The 18,915-nt window shown below is 36.9% G+C and overlaps 1 protein-coding gene across 3 annotated transcripts in view; it reads right to left on the minus strand.

Moving 5' to 3' along the window:
• Positions 1 to 18,915, minus strand: part of WDR33 (WD repeat domain 33) — a 125,075-nt gene that overhangs the window by 47,518 nt on the left and 58,642 nt on the right. For all 3 annotated transcript variants that reach the window (XM_049889110.1, XM_049889109.1, XM_049889111.1), the window contains one exon: positions 17,561 to 17,658. In XM_049889110.1, the coding sequence (XP_049745067.1) occupies positions 17,561 to 17,658 (98 nt within the window). The remainder of the gene's footprint in view (positions 1 to 17,560; positions 17,659 to 18,915) is intronic.

An 18,915-nucleotide genomic window follows, 5' to 3' on the forward strand; every position in this document is an offset into this window, starting at 1 on the left:
TTTAGACATAGATACAAATGGTAACAAAATAATTTTCCTCTCAATCCTGCAATCTTTGGTAACTCTGGAATATACTAAAACCTTTTTTCCATGCAAAATTATGTACTATACTTTCTAAATAAAATAAACTAAAATGAACACATTTTTCCATGTAAGATAGGCTTTAGGAGAAAAATCTTATTCTGAAAAGCTTTCAACCTTAGTTTGGCCCAAATCAACAATAATCTAAGCATTAAGATGTAAAAACCTTTGCAACCTAAATCCTTTTTTAAAGCCTTCTGAGGTCTCATATTCATTCGGAGTTATCATGAAAGAAGCTACAGAAATCTCAATGACGAAAGATGATTACATTTTATTTCTCTAGGAAAATTCCACAGAGGAATGGCTGAATTAGTAGGACCACTTCAGGCTGGTTCTGCCTATCATGTGTCTTGTTTAATGGAGCCAGACATTTTAAATTCTGTAGTCATATGACACCAACCACAAGTCTCCCAGACTTTTAGTAAAAACTCATGATTAAGTCTTAACTGCAAACCTAACTTTTTAGTTTTAAAACTTACTCAGTTGCTACCAAACAATAAAAGGATTCAATGTTAAGGTGAAGATACAAAGGAAGAAGCCTATTTTACAGTTTACTAGAGGCCAAATTTTGTTCTGTGACTAAAATGTTTTAAAGATAGTTCCAAACATACATGTAGCAAATACTCAGTAAGTACCTGATTTTTAAAAGTTACTTTCGAAACTGTTTACAAAACTTTACAAAAATTACCTCATTAATCAGAGATATTCTTGTATATACTTGTCATGAATTGAATTGTGTCCCCCCAAAATATCTGTCAACTTGGCGAGGTCATGATTCCCAGTATTGTATGACTGTCTATCATTCTGTCATCTGATGTGATTTCCCTATGTGTTGTAAATCCTATCACTATGATGTAATGAGATGGATTAGCAGTTACACTGATAAGATCTACAAGATCAGAGAGTGTTTTAAGCCAATCTCTCTTGAGATATAAAAGAGAGAAGCAAGCAGAGAGACAATGGGGACCTCAAACCAAGAAAGAAGCACCAGGAACAGGGCATGTCCTTTGGACCTAGCGTTCCTGTGCAGAGAAGCTCCTAGACCAAGGGAAGACTGATGACAAGGACCTTCCTCCAGAGCCGACAGAGAAAGTCTTCCCCTGGAGCTGAGGACCTGAATTCAGGCTTCTACCCTACTAGGCTGTGGGGAAACAAATTTCTCTTTGTTAAATCCATCTATTTGTGGTATTTCTGTTACAGCTGCACTAGATGACTAAGACAGTATTATAATAATGCAGTGGTTATTTTAGAATATATGTTTGTAAAATTAAGATACCATTAAAAAAGATGCTTCCAAATAAAATAAATTATGAAAAAAAAAAAAAGATGCTTCCAAACCCAGTCTCCAGTCATCAGTGGCATTTGGTCATGATGACCAAAATGACTGATCCCTCTTCCCCCATCAGTGCCCGGCACCTTGCCAGGCACATAGTACATATTAGTTATTTGAATACACGGATAAACACAAAGATCCTTTTAGCACATAACCTGATGTACATAACTAGGCTGGAGAGTGCAACGGTGAAAAAATGTTCATTTCTTTGCCGAAGGTCAACCTAACAGTTCAGAAACAACTCCCGAAGCATAAAAAACTAACTCCTAGACACTAAAATTTAGTGGAGGAAGTCCTAGGATCCCTAAGAGTGATGAATGCAGGAAAATTCACCTCTTCCCTTTTTTTAAAAGTTCGTATTTTACCTACTAATTACTTCCTTTTCTAAGCAGCTGAAAAATGGCATCTGCTGGTTAATATGCCACCACATGTTCCCCAACAGCTCTCAGTTTTGTAAAAACCATCAGTGTCACTGCAGCTTGTCCCACCCTATACATGACCAAGATGTCATTGCTACTCAATCTTATTCTCCCTGGGCTGGTCCCTTACGAAGTGAGAGATGGGATCAATGAATCTGAACCCTTGTGAGAAATGAAAAAAGCACCCCTGATTTCTGAGAACTAATCTGACACTCACAGCTAAGCCCCAATGTCATTACAAAGGGATCTGACATTCAGAGATAAACCACTCTGTTCTCCTGTTGGACATGAACAATCTCACTCAATGCCTATCAAAGGAAGTCATTATGAGACCACGGAAAAGTGAGACAAAAAGGTCACTGTGCAACTCACAAAATGCCAAACATCCTTCCCTCTTGCTAAATGAGTGACAGCTGGTTCTTTACCAATCACTGCCTTATTCCTCACTCTAGTCTGCCCTTCCTACCAGATTTACTGAAGTTCTAATCAGATTTCTGACACTAGCTGGGCAATACCCAGGTTCAGGAACAATGTAACAGAAGACTCCAGGAAAATGCCAAGCAATAATAAAGTAAAAACTATGCATGTGGAAGAGGGTAACTTTTTTTTTTTTTTTAACGAAAGTACTCACCTCAACTACAAGAAAATCTGAAATTGGTTAGCAGTGAGAAGAAAACACAAAACAACACTCTCATATGCACTCTTCCTCTGAAAGGTTTTTTAAATGTGCACCATCTCCTGCTTTGTAGCTGAAATGTTGTTTTTGTTAAGTATTAATCACACAAAGATAGAGGTAAAAAAAAACCCGAGAATGCCAACTTAGGGCAAGTAAGTTTCTACAACACAAACAAATCTACTATAGACACTAAGGTAACTAAGCATTTTGTCAAAAAAATCTATTTTTTAAAGCTAATCTATTCATAACTATATATTTAACACAAAAGTTAAAAACTAGAAAAAGTTAAAAACTTGAGGGGAATAATAATAAATCACAAAGAAGCCCCTCTCCACTCCAAAGAAAAGGCAGGGAACACTTTTTTAACTGTCATATAAGACCAGCTTTCAAAAAACCTGTGAAAAATCACTGATAAAACTGGAAGGCTGGGAGAGGGGGTAAGTATACTCCAGTTCCTTAGGTTCCAACTGTTTCCTGCCTGGCCCTGGAAGTTCTAAATTTGAAGCTGCAGTCCGAGATCTCAAAAATAAAAGACATTCTCTTCAAAGATACCTCATTTCTTAGGAGTCTGTACTATGTGGGAGTTTTTGAATGAGAAAACGATGATTTTTACCACCACTACTCTCTATCTATTGCACAACTGAAGTGTGCACACATTCCAAGCTGATCTCACTTGTGAGACAGGCATTACCACTTCTTGCAGAAGGAGCAATGAGCAAAATCATTACTTGAACAAAGAAAACCAGTTTTTAAAAATATGTTCAAAGAAAATATATCATACCAAGTAATGCCTGTGTAACTCACTGGACTAAAATTAAGTTTGTGGTCTTCCAAAGCCTAGGTAGTAATGAGGTATTAACAGATATTTTAGGTACAATGGATTGGATTTTCATAGGCTCTATTTTAAAGTAGGTTTATTCCCCTTCACTGCATTTGTGTTAGGGTATTAGAAGTAATCCAACAGCAAGGCTAACCTTCACATTAAATCCAACCTCCACTGTAAATCGCTTCCCAATTTTTTTTTTTAGAAATTCAGATTTATTGCAATATTCAATATTGGTGTAATATTCAAATGTGTAATTCAAATCTGATTCTAAAACAATGATCAAGGAAACATCACAACGTTGACTGCACTCTCTTTAAAATCTAGACCCCTACATTGTTGTTAGTTGCCATCGAATCGATTCCAACTCATGGTAAAGCCACGTATGTAGAGTAAAAAAACTGCTCAATAGGGTTTTCAAGGCTGTGTGACCTTTCAGAAGCACATCTCCAGGCCTGTCTTCCTACGTGCCTCTGTGTGGGTTCGAACCGCCAACTTTTGAGCATTTAACCATTTGTGCCAACCGGGAAACCCTTCTAGATCCTAATAACAACACCAAACCTCTTTAAACTGATGAGAGAGTCCTTAACATACCTTCCCATCAAGTACTGAAACTCAACTCTACTGTACTGTCTTTCAAATATTTCTCATTTCATATGTTTTAATTTTTAGTGTCTAACCCTAAATCAGAAATGCACTTGTTTTCAGTACTGTATCATTACTTTATTTCCTTAATGCGGAAGAACAGCAAATGCTTACAAAGAAAGAAAAGTTCAAAATATAAAGAAAAAAATAATTTTAAACAATTCAAAGTTATTTTATAGTAACTGATTTAGTGATTTCTCTGCTAGAATTTAATAAACCAAATAAATGCCTCAGTGCCAGCTAGTAAATACTCCTGAAGAATTTTAGTTTCAGTAACGTTTTATTTTCACCCAGCAGGCCCCTGGTAACTTACATTTACATGGCACATTAAAACCATAAAACTAAAAACATCCTAAAAAATGATAATACACTTGAAAAAGATATACAGAACTCTCCCATAAATTCTTGGAAAATGAAATGATTTGACCATTACAAAAAAAAGTATGAAATATTAATAAAACCACCTAAAATAGTGCCTCATAAATATTTCCGTAATAAGTGAATAATATCATACACATTCTCCTCTTGTACCCCCGATCACTTGGTCTGCTGTGAAATACGCCCTCCACATTGATGTTGATGGGGACTTAATGCTACCTCAGTGTGTTGCCAGACCAAGACCCACAGTAACAAAGGCATTTTATGTTGTGACCTAGTCTACACACGGAAACAAAACGTTCATAAAGTAGTACCTCAGCCATACTATGCTTAAGGCACTCCTGATATTTTCTATTCTATCTCCTTTTTCAAACTTGTTAATCTAGAGCCCCTAAATTCATTTCATGACCTACTGATGGGTTAACGGAAAACACTGTGCGAGAGAAAACTGTCCCCATATATGTGACCACAAACTGTTAACGCAGTATGTTTTGTGTAAGGTAAATCTCATTGCCAGTAAAAACGCCGTTGCGATTTTAATAAAGCGTATCTACTGTCACAAATAAAAAACATTACACCAAACTTCTGAAGCATTACATTCAGGGCCTACAGAAACAACAATGAAACTAGGTAGTGCCCTACCAACCTCAATCTAAGAATTCAAGTTCAAGAATCACTTAACTTACAAGGCTCTTTCATTTCTTATGTCTTCTTTAATATCATCCCGTTTCTCTTGGGATCACTTTGGCCCACATCTGCTACATCCTAGATAAAAATTTAGCTCCCTGCAACAAACTCCACCAAAGACTTTGGGAACAGAACAGGTTACACTCCAGCCAGTTTGCTTCCAAATGGCAAGTTTGATGGGGTGGGGGAGAGGATGATCTCAAGACCAAAACAGGTGACACTGAATTTCTGTATTTAAATCTTGTCTATTGGTACAAAAAAACATGTAGGATACTCTCCTAGACTACTAGCTTACTTCTGATCACATTACCCATCCAAGATGGCAAAAAGAAATGAGACTTAACCTGCTTATCCAACTTAATACTATATGGGGTTAGAAAATAATTCTTGTGATTTCAAGTTTGAGCAACAAGAAAAAGCCTGTTCTTCCTCCCAAGGAAAAATAAAAGTATGCCCTGATGAAATCTCTGAATACCAATGACTACAATCTGCTGCAGTGTGATGAGCTGTGAGAACTGTTTATTTTCAGGGTATTTAACATTCCTGTTCACGATGGTAACTGGCTTAATTCACAAAGTACACATGAAGAAATGAAAAAAAAAAACTAGAAAAATGTTGGAAATGATGTTTCAGAGAAGAGGCGAAGTCTTGTAAATTGGAATCAGCAAAAGAACCAAGCATGGCACCTTGACCAAGGTGGGTACAAGGTGGGTAGTCATTAAATATTTGATTCATCTAACACTTGAGGTAAAATCTGTACAAGACCTTAAACAAAAAAGGCTAGTTCTAAGTTGCTATTGCTGAATTTTTGTACATCTGAAAACATTACAAAAACATGATAACTTTGTTTAAATAATTTTGTTTTTGCCTGTAATAACTGAAAATGGCTGAAAAGCATTTAAACGAGAAAAACAAAATGCATTTCTGAAATAATCTTTATCCCTAAATAGGCAGGTGCTGAAATCAGCTATGGAAATGACAAAAATTGAGGAAATAATAGCTGACATTGATTGAATGCTCTTTATGTGGCAAGCATGAGTTAAGTTGTTGCTGCTGTTAGTAAAAAAGTAGTCATCATTTAATTCTCACAGATCAGCAACAGGTGAGTATTAATCCCCATTTTACAGAAGAAAGCAGATACACTAACACAGCTTGCCCCAGCTTCACATGGCAGGAAATGGATGAGTGACTACACACAGGTTACAGAGCCTGTGACTGTGAATTATATGCAATACTGTCTCTTCAATGCTAAGTTTTGTTTTTGTTATTTTTAGTAGCAAGAGACTAGCAGATGAAGCTAATCAGAAAAAATTAAGAAAGCGTATCTTCAAATGAGCACAGTGGTAAATGAATGAAAGAAAGTAAGATGACCCCACACAAGGGACGGTGGGATGATAATTTATCACCTGCTGCTGTTGAGTCGATTCCGACTCATAGTGACCCTACAGGACAGAGTAGAACTGCCTCATCAGAAACCACAATATCATGAGGGAATTGCTTCAAGAACAGTAGGAAAACAGGAAAAATAATTTAATAAAAATATCTGTCAAAGGCTAAGCTGTCTAATAAAAAGACCAGGTAGGAAGTTGATGCACATCGATTCCTGCTCTCAGCAACCCTATAGGACAGAGTAGAACTGCCTCTGAGGGTTTCCGAGGCTGTACTCCTCTGAGTGCTTAACTACAACACCACCAGGGCTTCAGGTAGGGAACAGGCATGAAGGGTGCTGAAAATTTTTCTTTATCTTGATCTGGGAGCATATAAATGTATAATAGGTAGATAAAATGTAAAAATGTCATATTACACACACTGTACAGTACTACAATTAATAGATTTTTTTTTTTTTTAATTTTCAAAGATTAGGTGGGCTTTCAAACACCATTCAGTACCCAGAACAATAGGGTTAATAATACATACGATCTAATTTTAGAGCATACATTGACAAAACCATAGGATCATGGAATATATCCCATCCACTTAACCCTTATGATATATTCTCTTCCTCTAGGCTTCGCCTTGTTCACTGTCTTCTGCTTTTTGATCACCTACTATACTGCTGTTGTTAGTTCCTGTGCAGTCTTGCTCATGGCGACCCCATGTGTGCAGAGTACAACTACTCCAAAAGGTTTTCAAGGCTGTTACCTCTCAAAAGCAGATCGCCACGCCTGCCTTCCGAGGCCTCTCTGTGTGGGTTCAAATCACCAATCTTTTGGCTACAACTCAAGCACTTAAACTTCTTAACCAATGTGTCCGCATGTGTAACTTACAGACTTTTGGGTCTTGCCCTAGAACATGAAACTAGGGTTAACAGAAAACCTAATTCAGGTTGCATATTATCAAAACCAACAATCCACACAACCTAAAAAGGAAATGCCTTCTGTAATTTCCCTGTTGGTGAGCTAAAATTGGTACAATTTAAGTGTAAAGAAGCCCAACAGCTCACACAACAGCCATTTTGTTATCTTTTAACAGTTTAAACTACAGGAAAAATTTCCATAATTAAAGCAAAATACAATGTCCTATTATCCTCCCCACTCCCTATATTCTAGACCTATATAAAATAAATCCAATCCCACCTGCACACAAAATTCTTTGAATATTTAAAAATGACTATAACCATCTCCTAAACCCCTTTACAATTCCCGTATTTGCAGACCCATCTCCATTCTGACCATCTCTCCTCCACAATGAAGGCAAAGGGAGATGGCGATGCTAGCGCACAGATCGCAGGTTTTCAGCTTTGGAACATGATGGACAAGGAGAAAAACAAACAAAATGCATAACAGCATGCAGCCACTTTTTCAATGCATGTAGAATTTTGAAGATTATTCAAAAGTGACTGTGGCAGTACACTGACAAGGAACTGTCAGAAATTCAAGCCAGATTCAGAAGAGGATGTGGAAAAAGGAATATCACTGCTGAAGTCAGATGGATCTCAGCTAAAAGCAGAGAATACCAACCCTTTAGCCAGTCCAGAACTACCAACAAGGGGCCAGGCACTAGTAACGGGAAGGCTATCACAGAGCAACGGACTATGCTGTGGATTCGCTCAAAGGCAGTACAGGCCACAACTTCTGCTGTGCCTTCCAAGGGTTCCCAAGGGACCAATGCAATTCTGAAAAACACCAGCAACTTAAAGCTAACACAACTCACTGGACTACTCCAAGTAATATGTGATATTCTAAAACCATGCTAAGAAAGCAATATTCAGAATTATAGTTCTCATGGTGGGGGGCCTTAGCAGATTAGCTTTGAGCAATTTAATAGTGCATTAAAAGAAATTAAGGCTATCTTATGAAATAATCTGTGGGGAAAAAAAAGCAAGAAAGAAAAATGGCCTAAAACTACTATTTCTTCTATAAATAAAAATTTTTATTCTGGTTTTACTTAAAAGACCAGCAAGATGGCTTATAACACTTTAAGTGTTCCTTAGAAATTTCTGAGATATGATTTAAATCAAACTTTAAAATGGTTTTCTGGCATACCATAAAAAAGTAAGTAAATAGCAAGGGTGGCTATGAAAAACAGTAATTGTTTTGGTACTTACCTCATTGCCAAATAATTTACTAACTTTATTTTTGGTGATGCTACACTTGAACCATATACTTTATTAAAGGGTGCGCCCACAAAAAATGCACAACTAAAGGGAAGAATCAAATACATATTCTACATATATTTAATACCATCCATCTGTCAGTTTGTCACATTGTGGTGGTTTGCCTGTTGCTGTGATACGGGAAGCTTTGTCACCCGTATTTCTACTATGCTGGGAATGACAACTTGAAGAGGGATGGCATCGCGTTCATCGTCAAAAAGAACATTTCAAGATCTATCTTGAAGTACAACACTGTCAGTGACAGAGTGATATCCATAAACCTATAAGGAAGAACATTTAAAACAGCTATTATTCAAATTCAAGCACCAACCGCTAAGGCCAAAGATGAAAAAATCGAAGATTTTTACCAATTTCTGCAGTCTGAAATTGATCGAACACTTAATCAGGATGCATTGATAATTACCAGTGATTGGAATTCAAAAGTTGGAAACATAGAAGAAGGATCAGTAGTTAGAAAATATGGCCTTGGTGACAGGAACGATGCTGGAGATCACATGATTGAATTTTGCAAGACCAACGACTTCTTCATTGTAAAAACCTTTTTTCAACAACATAAACAGCGACTATACACATGGACCTCGCCAGATGGAATACACAATAATCAAATCAACTACCTCTGTGGAAAGGCACAATGGAAAAGCTCAAAATCATTAGGACAGGAGCAAACCGCAGAACAGACCATCAATTGCTCATACGCGAGTTCAAGTTGAAGCAAATTAAAACAACTCCACAAGAGCCAAAATACGAACCTGAGCACATCTCACCTGAATTTGGAGACCATCTCAAGAACAGATTTGACCGAAGATCAGATGAGCTGTGCGAAGACGCAAAGGACATCATACATGAAGAAAGCAAAAGGTCATTAAAAAGACAGGAATGAAAGAAAAGACCAAAATGGACATAGAAGAGACTCTGAAACTTGCTCCTGAACATGGAGTAACTAAAGCAAACAGAAGAAATGATGAAGTAAAAGAGGTGAGCAAAAGATTTTAAAGGGTGACTCTAGAAGACGAAGTGAAGTAGTATAATGAAATGTGCAAAGACCTGGAATTAGAAAACCAAAATGGAAGAAGAAGGTTGGCATTTCTCAAGCTGAAAGAAGTGAAGGAAAAATTCAAGCCTCAGGTCCCATTTCTGAAGGATTCTGTGGGAAAAATACTGAATAGCACAGGAAGCACCAAAAGAAGATGGAAGGAAAACAGAGTCACTGTACCAAAGAGAAATGATCAACATTCAACCATTTCAGGAGGTAGCATATGATCAAAAACCAATACTACTGAAGGAAGAAGTCCAAGCTGCACTGAAGGCATAAGCAAAAAACAAGGCTTCAGGAATTGACGGAATACTAATTGAGATATTTCAACAAACAGATACAGCACTGGAGGTGCTCACTCATCTATGCCAAAAATTTTGAAAACCGGCAACTTGGTCAAATGACTGGAAGAGATCCGTATCTGTGCCCATTCCAAAGAAAGGTGACCCCACAGAATGCAGAAAGTATCAAATATCATTAATATCACATGCATGTAAAATTTTGAAGATCATTCAAAAGTGACTGTGGCAGTACACTGACAAGGAACTGTCAGAAATTCAAGCCAGATTCAGAAGAGAATGTGGAAAAAGGAATATCACTGCTGACATCAGATGGATCTCAGCTAAAAGCAGAGAATACCAGAAAGATGTTTACTTGTGTTTTATTGACTATACAAAGGCATTCAACTGTACGGATCATAACAAATTATGAATAACATTGTGAAGAATGGGAACTCCAGGACACTTAGTTGTGCTCATGCAGAACCTGTACATAGACCAAGAGACAGTCGTTCAAACAGAGCAAGGGACGCCGCATGGTGAAAAATCAAAAAAGGTGTACATCTGGGTTGCATCCTTTCACCATACTTTCAATATGTATGCTGAGCATACAGTACGAGAAGCTGGACTATATGAAGAAGAACGAGGCATCAGGATTGGAGGAAGACTCATTAACAACCTGCTTTATGCAGATGACACAACCTCGTTTGCTGAAAGTGAAGAGGACTTGAAGCACTTACTGATGAAGATCAAAGACCACAGCCTTGACTATGGATTGCGCCTCAACATAAAGAAAACAAAAATCCTCAAAACTGCACCAATATGCAATATCATGATAACCAGAGAAAAGACTGAAGTTGTCAAGGATTTCATTTCACTTGGATCCATAATCAATGCCCATGAAAGCAACAGTCAGGAAATCAAACAATGTATTGCACTGGGCAAATCTGCTGCAAAAGACCTCTTTAGAGTGCTCAAAAGTAAAGATGTCACTTTGAGGACTAAGGGGCACCAGACCCAAGCCATGATATTTTCAATCACCTCATATGCCTGAGAAAGCTGGACAATGAATAAGGAAGACCGAAAAAGAGCAGATGCCTCTGAATTATGGTGCTGGCAATGAATACTGAATATAACATGGGCTGCCAGAAGAACAAACAAGTCTGTCTTGGAAGAAATGCAGCTAGAGTGCTCCCTGGAAGCGAGGACGGTAAAACTTCACCTCATGTACTTTGGACATGTTATCAGGAGGGACCAGTCCCTGGAGAAGGGTATCATGCTTGCCAAAGTAGAGGATCAGCAAAAAAAGAGGATAACCCTCAAGGATTGACAAAATGGCTGCAACAATGGGCTCAAATATAACAACGACTGTGACGCTGGTTCAGGACCAGGGAGGGCTTCGTTCTGTTGTACATAGGGTCATTCTGAGTTGGAACCAACTCAGCAGCACCTAACAACAACAACAACATATTTATCGAATTTCATTAGCCCTTTCCAAAGCTCAGAATTTTAACTTTAAAAAAGCTCATGTAACAGTTGAATGCATCATATGTAATAAGCCTAATACAGTGTCAACAGTTTAAACAATCCATGATAGAGAATTCCAGCAGAAATCAAATTACAGAGCATTTGATAAATATAAAGATGTAAAGATTTTTTTCTGCAAATCAACTGCCTACATTATTAATCATATGGATTTGTCACTGTCAAAAAACTGAAACCCTTACACACACAAGTGTCTAAGAATTGGTGTGTCTCAATTATAACATAAAATGACAGTAGCAGCATACAACTCTGCCGTCAGTTAAGCCACAGGTTTACTGTTAACACTTTTTTTTTACACAGTATGTACGATATTTTAAATAAGAGACAGAATGAACAAAGTTCAGTATAAAAATTAAAAACAATTTCTGTAAAATGTGAATGTGCCATGTAAAATGAGTATTTCAGGACCTCACTCCACTAATTTTTTTCAAATAACAAACCTAAGAAATCTTTTTCTCTCTTATAATATACCCAGATATGTACGAGCATAGGAGAAATTACTGAGTCTATGTGATCCAGACTTTTTAGAAAAGCACAGCATTTAAGAACCTTAAACAAACTTTTCCTCAAAACACATATCTAGAGATAGAGAAAAATGGTGTTCCTACGTAAAATGGGTCCACATGGTTGTCTAGATGATCAAATGAGATGTTTTTGAAGTTCTTTTAATATGAAAACCTACGTTAGTGGAAAGTATTACTCTGCTTCAGGCTATTTTAATGGAAGCTGGTTGTTTTTGTGTTTTTTTCTGGGGCGGAAGAGACAGGACTTTGTGGAATGTTTTGTAAAACCCTGTATAAATAAACTAGGTCCACTGCCATAAACAATGTGGCTTGCCAATTTTACTTTAAAAAGTAAAATTATTTCCAATCAAAAGCAGCAGAATTTTTGGAACACTCAGACTTTGTAAGCTTGTCTTCACACTGTTCAAAAACACACTGCTGAACCAAATGAGCTCCTTTATGGAGAGGTTTTTCTCTTTATTAAAAACCAAGCTCTGACTTGTAGTGATGCTGTTTTCTGTGGTGTAAAGAGTCTTCCACCAGAGCCAATTTCAAGCTACCAGCGTAACAGATGACACCACAGCAGGAGGTGGGAAGAGATGTGCAGAACTCTCATAAAAGTCTGCCCGAGCCGTCTCCAGTACACCACAATCTATATCCCCAGTACCTACCCGGGTCCCTGGTACACAGTAGTTGCTAAGTATATAAATATATAGTAAATGAATGAAAATGGATAGATCAGTGCAAACTTTTCACCATCACTGGAGAAGCAGCTCAAGGTGATGAGGAAATGTGGTATCTGTACATGTGAGTAGCATGTTTTGGTTGACATTCTTATCCAGCCTTGACGTAGAACTGCATGAACGCTTGTCACATAACCAAAAACAGCTGTACTCTTGTAAACAGGTACAACCCAGCTATTTTAAACTCATCCCAAAACATTTCAGTACATTAGAGTCAATTACTAAGGGTATACCATTTCATAGCAGAAACGGCTTATATGTTAACATGTTCAAGCTTCTGAACTTGTTATTACAAGTGGGGTTATTAAATTGGTGAGACACATTTGTTAAAAAAAAAAGGCAAATGCAGTCAGGAAGGGGCATACAAGGACTTATCAAAGGTACTAATATTCTTTTTCTTAAGCTATGTGGTGAGTAGTCAGGGGGTTCTCTTCCTCTCTATGGGTACTATATTTGAAAACTGAAAACAGACCCTGCCTCCACAGTAAGTTTCAGTATAACTCATCAAGTCCACGTTCTATTTATACACCTTAGTATGTATCTTATAACCCATTTGCACATTGAAATTTTGACTCTGGTTTTTTTGTTGTTAAATATGTCCTATATTTAAAACCCATAACCTATGTGGAGAGTTTAAAGAAGAATGTTAGAATGAACTTGAGTACCTAAATTAGTTCCCTCTACCCACACTCCTCACCCCCCCCCCAAAAAAACTCTACTTCATAATCCTGTCATTACAGCTCAGGAATACACTGCTAAATCCATACTGACATTACTTCTAAATTATAAAAGAGGCACCTTAACACAGTGGTTAAGAGAACGAACTCTGGAGTTGGACATCCTGGGTTTGAATCCTAGCTCCACCTCTCACAAACTACATGACCTTGGGCAAGTTTACATAACTTTTTCATGTCTTGGTTTACTCATCTGTAAAGTGGGGAACAAACAGTACTTATCTCGGAGGGTTATTTGGAAGATTAAACGAAGTACTTAGAACATGCCTGATATACAGTAAGTTGAATGTGTCAGCTACTGTTACTGCTAAAATCGAGAATGTAAAACAAAATGAAAACCCTGGTGGCGTAGTGGTTAAGTGCTATGGCTGCTAACCAAGAGCTCAGCAGTTCAAATCTGCCAGGCGCTCCTTGGAAACTCTATGGAGCAGTTCTACTCTGTCCTACAGGGTCACTATGAGTCGGAATCGACTCAACGGCAGTGGGTTTTTTTTTTTTAAACTGGATTCTTTTTCAGAGTAGAATGCCTCTCACTAAAATTTATTTCAGTGTTTCTATTCATATTTTTAACCATTTCACTCAATCATCAGTACCAAGTGATCTCCTCCTAATTCTATACTGACAAAACTATCCTTCTAACACTTACATAACTCATCTCACATATTATCCAACACCATAAAGTTTGTGTGAACATCTTAGCTTCCCTACTAAATGTTTAAAAGCATGAGGGTAGAGGTCATGCCTTCTAGGAAATTCTGTATCTACTGTAACTTGCATACAGTATATCTTCATTATTTATTGAATAAATAGATTTTGATGGGACTGTTTCACTTGGAGTCAGATGCACAAAATCAGTGACCTAGTGGTTCATTTAGACTCATGACGTTTAAAATATTTGAATCCTGCCTATACTGTAATTCAGACTAGCAAAAAAAAAAAAAAGATAAATGTGTATAAATTACACTGATTTGCATATGCTTTTGTAGTAAGTGGACATACACATGGTACTTCTCAATGCTGCAGTATATTCAATTTCATAAATGTCTATGTTTTCTACCTGGGAACCAACCAAATAACTCTCTGAGTAGCAAATCTTTTGATAACAGACCTAAACCAGTTTTAAGCCTTAAAAATACTGATTACTTTTCTCTTGGTAACTTCTTCGTTTTTCAAGAAGCATAAGAACAATCTCGAAAAAGACACTAAAAAGTAACTATAATTCCGCAGTCAAAAATCCGGTATCACAGCTCTGCCATGCAGAAGGACCCTGTATGCTTAAAGCTCAAAGATTAGGCTGAGAAGACACGGCAGGACTGCCATGGAGAAGACAGCACAGCCTTAATTTTTGGTGTTCCAGAACAAAGGACAAGTTGTAGGGAAGATTTCCGATATAAGGGGACAAGCTTTCTGAAAACATGAGCTGCCTAAAATTGGAAAAGGAAATCACGTGAGGTAGTGAAAACTATATAGTTGAAAATGTGGGTAGACAACTGGCTTTCTAGAATGATGTAAAAAAGAGCCTGATAAAGACTTGGACTTGTGATCACAAAGCTCCCTTTTAGTTAGATGCTCTCAGATTTTCTTAACACTTCACCTCCAAAATGATAACCTAATACACAACCTTACCAATGTTGCAGGAATAACTGGCTGACTTGACAGCCGCTAGGGGAACTGACATTTTACAAGCTGGAACGGCCGATCCCTACTGGTTTCACTTTGTGTCCCAATTTGCTCTCTCCAAATAGCTAAATGAATTAAGCTCACTTCAAATTTCATTAAGAACTTCATATCATCCCTTAAGACAATTGGAGATCCAATACTGCCTTTATCTCCAACTTACCAAATGGAGGATTGGGAAATTATAGGAAGATTCCTTTTTTTAATATTCATATTTGTTCCATGTACTCATTGAGATACAAAGAAAAAAAGTCACAACTCTAGAGCAAGTGAATACTTTTTTAAAAGAAATAAAAGACACACGTTAAAACACAAACCCTGACTGTACAGAGGTTCACGAGACCTTTATGTATGCTTAAAATTTTTCATAAGTAAAAACTTAAAATAAAAAGAACCCCCACTTAAAAAATAAAATTCAACTCTCATCTAATTAATACAGATACGACACTGGTGTATTTTTTAAGCTACGGGAAGAACAGGTAATGATTCAGCATCGACTTAACTTCATCCAAATTCACTCGGATTTAAATCTGAAAATGTTTAACTGCTAATTAATATCTCATTAAGCAAATGTGATCAAAAACACTGACTTGAAATATGGGTTAAATATTTGAAGAGCCTGTCTCTTATAAAGTATCAACATTGTTTGCTGTGAAAAAGTTGTAAATTTGACAAGCTTTTAAGCACTATTTAAAAAGTCTGATTACCAAAACTCAAAAAGCATCATTTCACTGGAACTTGGGATTGAAAAACATTATCACAGAGCAGGTTTTCTTCTTTTTCTTAATCCAAGATGTCTAGTGGCTTTATATCAGACTACACGGTTATTATAGTCCATTTTAAAAACAAAATGTTCTGATATCTTAAAATTACTTTTAATAAATAAAATTTTGTTTCCTCTATATTTCTGAGGATTTTCAAAGCCTAGATAAAATTCTTTACCTTATTTATGTTTAACTATTAAGGCTTCTACAGCAGAGAGGAAAGATGGAAGATGACTGTGGCATTAGGCTGGGAGTCAAAAGTAAGATTCTAGTTCTGGCTCTGAACCTATTTTACCTTGAACGTGTCACGTAGGCCTTTTGGGTCATCGTGCTCATCCATAAAATGACTCACACTAAATGATTTTAAGAATCCTCCTAGTTCTAGAGTACTTAATACAAAATGAAGACCTTCACAGTTGAGCATACTTCCTCTACAAGACAGGTGCTGTATCCTTATGCTAGTTACGGTAATCAAGTATTGTGGGTGAAATTGAAGTTCATACAAACTGTGCAAAGCCGGAAATGTTTGAGCAAATGTGATCAAAGACACCGGCTTGAAATATGGGTTAAATATCTGAAGAGCTTGTCTCTTGTCTATACAGTATCAACATTATATGTTGTAAATAAAGCTAAATAAAAAGTTATAAAAAACTTACAATTTAACTGAGAAAACTAATTCTGCTGGCTCTTGACAGAAAGGGAAATTTCCAAATAGTAATTTCTTAACACCCGATATCTGCCGCACCCACTCTCCCACTCTGCATTTTGTGTCAGGGGAAGATTTTACTTTTTTGCCATATTGAAAACAAGAGTATGCAGTAGAAAGTTCTTGAGAAAACTGCCTTCTTCCTAATTAATAATAAACTAATGGGATTTAGTTAGAAATGTAAACGTTTTTGTTTTGGTGTTTGTATTGCATATGTACAACACAGTTATTTCCACTGAATTTATACACTTAGCATTATACTGGTAAGCTTTCAACTTCCCCACTTCATGAAGTCAAAAACTAAGCTAATCAAAGTGAAATATGGATTTCCCTAGTAGCATGGAACAATTCATAAAGGTTAATTTATAATTTTGAAAAAGTAAAAAAGCAATCCCTCCCAAATTTAGTTATGAGTGGGCCACTGGTACAAATGTGTTTATACTAAAAAACCAACTACTGTCATAAACAGCAATACTGAGAAGTGTAGTTACTGACGCCTCTACCTTGTCACATATTGTAAAATGATTGCCAGCAGACTGTGAACTATCGAAATAAAATTATTTTGTCAGTATGCTGGGGAAAGGTATCTTGGGTACAAAGGATAGAAAAAGGAATACGACCCTAAAAGATGCATACAGAAAAGCAAGTAACTGAGGAGGGAGGCTCCCATGTGGCTAGGATGCTTGTATTTAATTTATAGCTGAAAGAATTGAAAGATATTTTTAGTAAAAAAAAAAAATCTAGAAAATGACGGTGGACCAGAAGGAGAGTTTGGCTTTTTTTTGAAGAGCCTGACAGAGATGGTGTAGATATAAAAAAACTGAATGGAGATATAAGCCAGTGTTGCGGTGTTGTGATGATTTAGCCACAAACGCCTTTCCTATTTAAATATCCCAATCAGTACTGTTAGGACACATACCTCGGAGAATTCTTTCCTCATGGCAACGAAGAAAGTCCCAGATTCTAACAGTGCCGTCATCAGAGCATGTAGCAAATTTATTATCCGTGGGTGAGAAACTGTTACATGAAGACACACAGTGGGGGAAAGAAGTCAGCATTTAACGGATTATCTGTGCTTCTCAGACAGGGAAAAATAAAACACTGTGCTGAGTTATAAACAGGAGAGGAGAGTATTCAACAGTGAAGAAGCCGTTAATAGAGAATAGTGTCAGCTAACATATGCATCTCATCAAAAAAAATAACCAACTGATTGTTCCTTAGTCTTCAATAATCAATATTCAGAGAACTTTACAAGTGTATCATCAGTACTAATTAAGCCCATGCTCCCCACAGTATAGTATTTCTGTCATACCACCCCAAAAAAAAAAAAAAAGTGTTTAAGGCAAGTTTTAGTGTTGAAACTAAATGAATTCTATTTCTACAATATTCCTATAAGCAGTCTTTTAAATGACATAGAAATACTGCTCAAAAATTAACATCACCATCTACCTCAGGTACTTTATGAAATGATAAGCTGCAAAAACTCAGGCAGGCTACTAAAAGACCGGTTGCTAAACATCTCTACATATGTTATTTCCCATTTATTCAAAAGGTCTATGGAAAACTTTCACACTTTCTTCCTGGCAAGCTATCCCGTGAATGTCGCTCCTTTTAAGATAGCGGTGTGACTTGTGTTTAAAGCCAAAGAACCTGCTGCGAAGGGGGAGGCATTTTCTCCTCCCTGTTGTGAAAGACCATCGAGTTAAGAATTCCCCTGAACTTCTGAATTCAGTAAATAAGACCAACAGCGGAAGCTCAACGTACAGGCATGACACTAGGGCAAGGCCTATATAACCCAAACATGTTTATCCAACAATTTTTGTTAAAAGATTCCGAAAGCAGAAAAAAAGTGACTGCGGTGATGTTTCTATAAAGACGTCAACCTCCTCCCACGTATGGGTGGCACCACAACCTTAAAGAATGCTGCTTAGCTTTATTCTGAGCCTTTATTCTGAGGCTGCAGCAATTCTTCAGGCTTCTTCTTTTTTTTTTTTTTTCTTTTTCCTTTTCTCCTTTTTTCAGTTTTACTTTACATATCTCATTGATATGTAAAAATATACAACTCACTGAAAATATTTTAAACTCCACTTATTGTACATTTGCGTAACTGATGTTATCAACAGTGAATCAGAAGAAAAGTCCTACAGTCTTCTTGACAATGCTCTGGTTACAGCTTCAAAGCTTGAAGAACCCATGATTAATCCGTTAATGCTTGCCACATCCAGAGAGTTATCTGTGAGGGATTTAGTCCTACTACACTTTTCTTTTGAAGTC

This window comes from Elephas maximus, chromosome 6, assembly GCF_024166365.1.
Source record: "Elephas maximus indicus isolate mEleMax1 chromosome 6, mEleMax1 primary haplotype, whole genome shotgun sequence".
NCBI lineage: Eukaryota > Metazoa > Chordata > Mammalia > Proboscidea > Elephantidae > Elephas > Elephas maximus.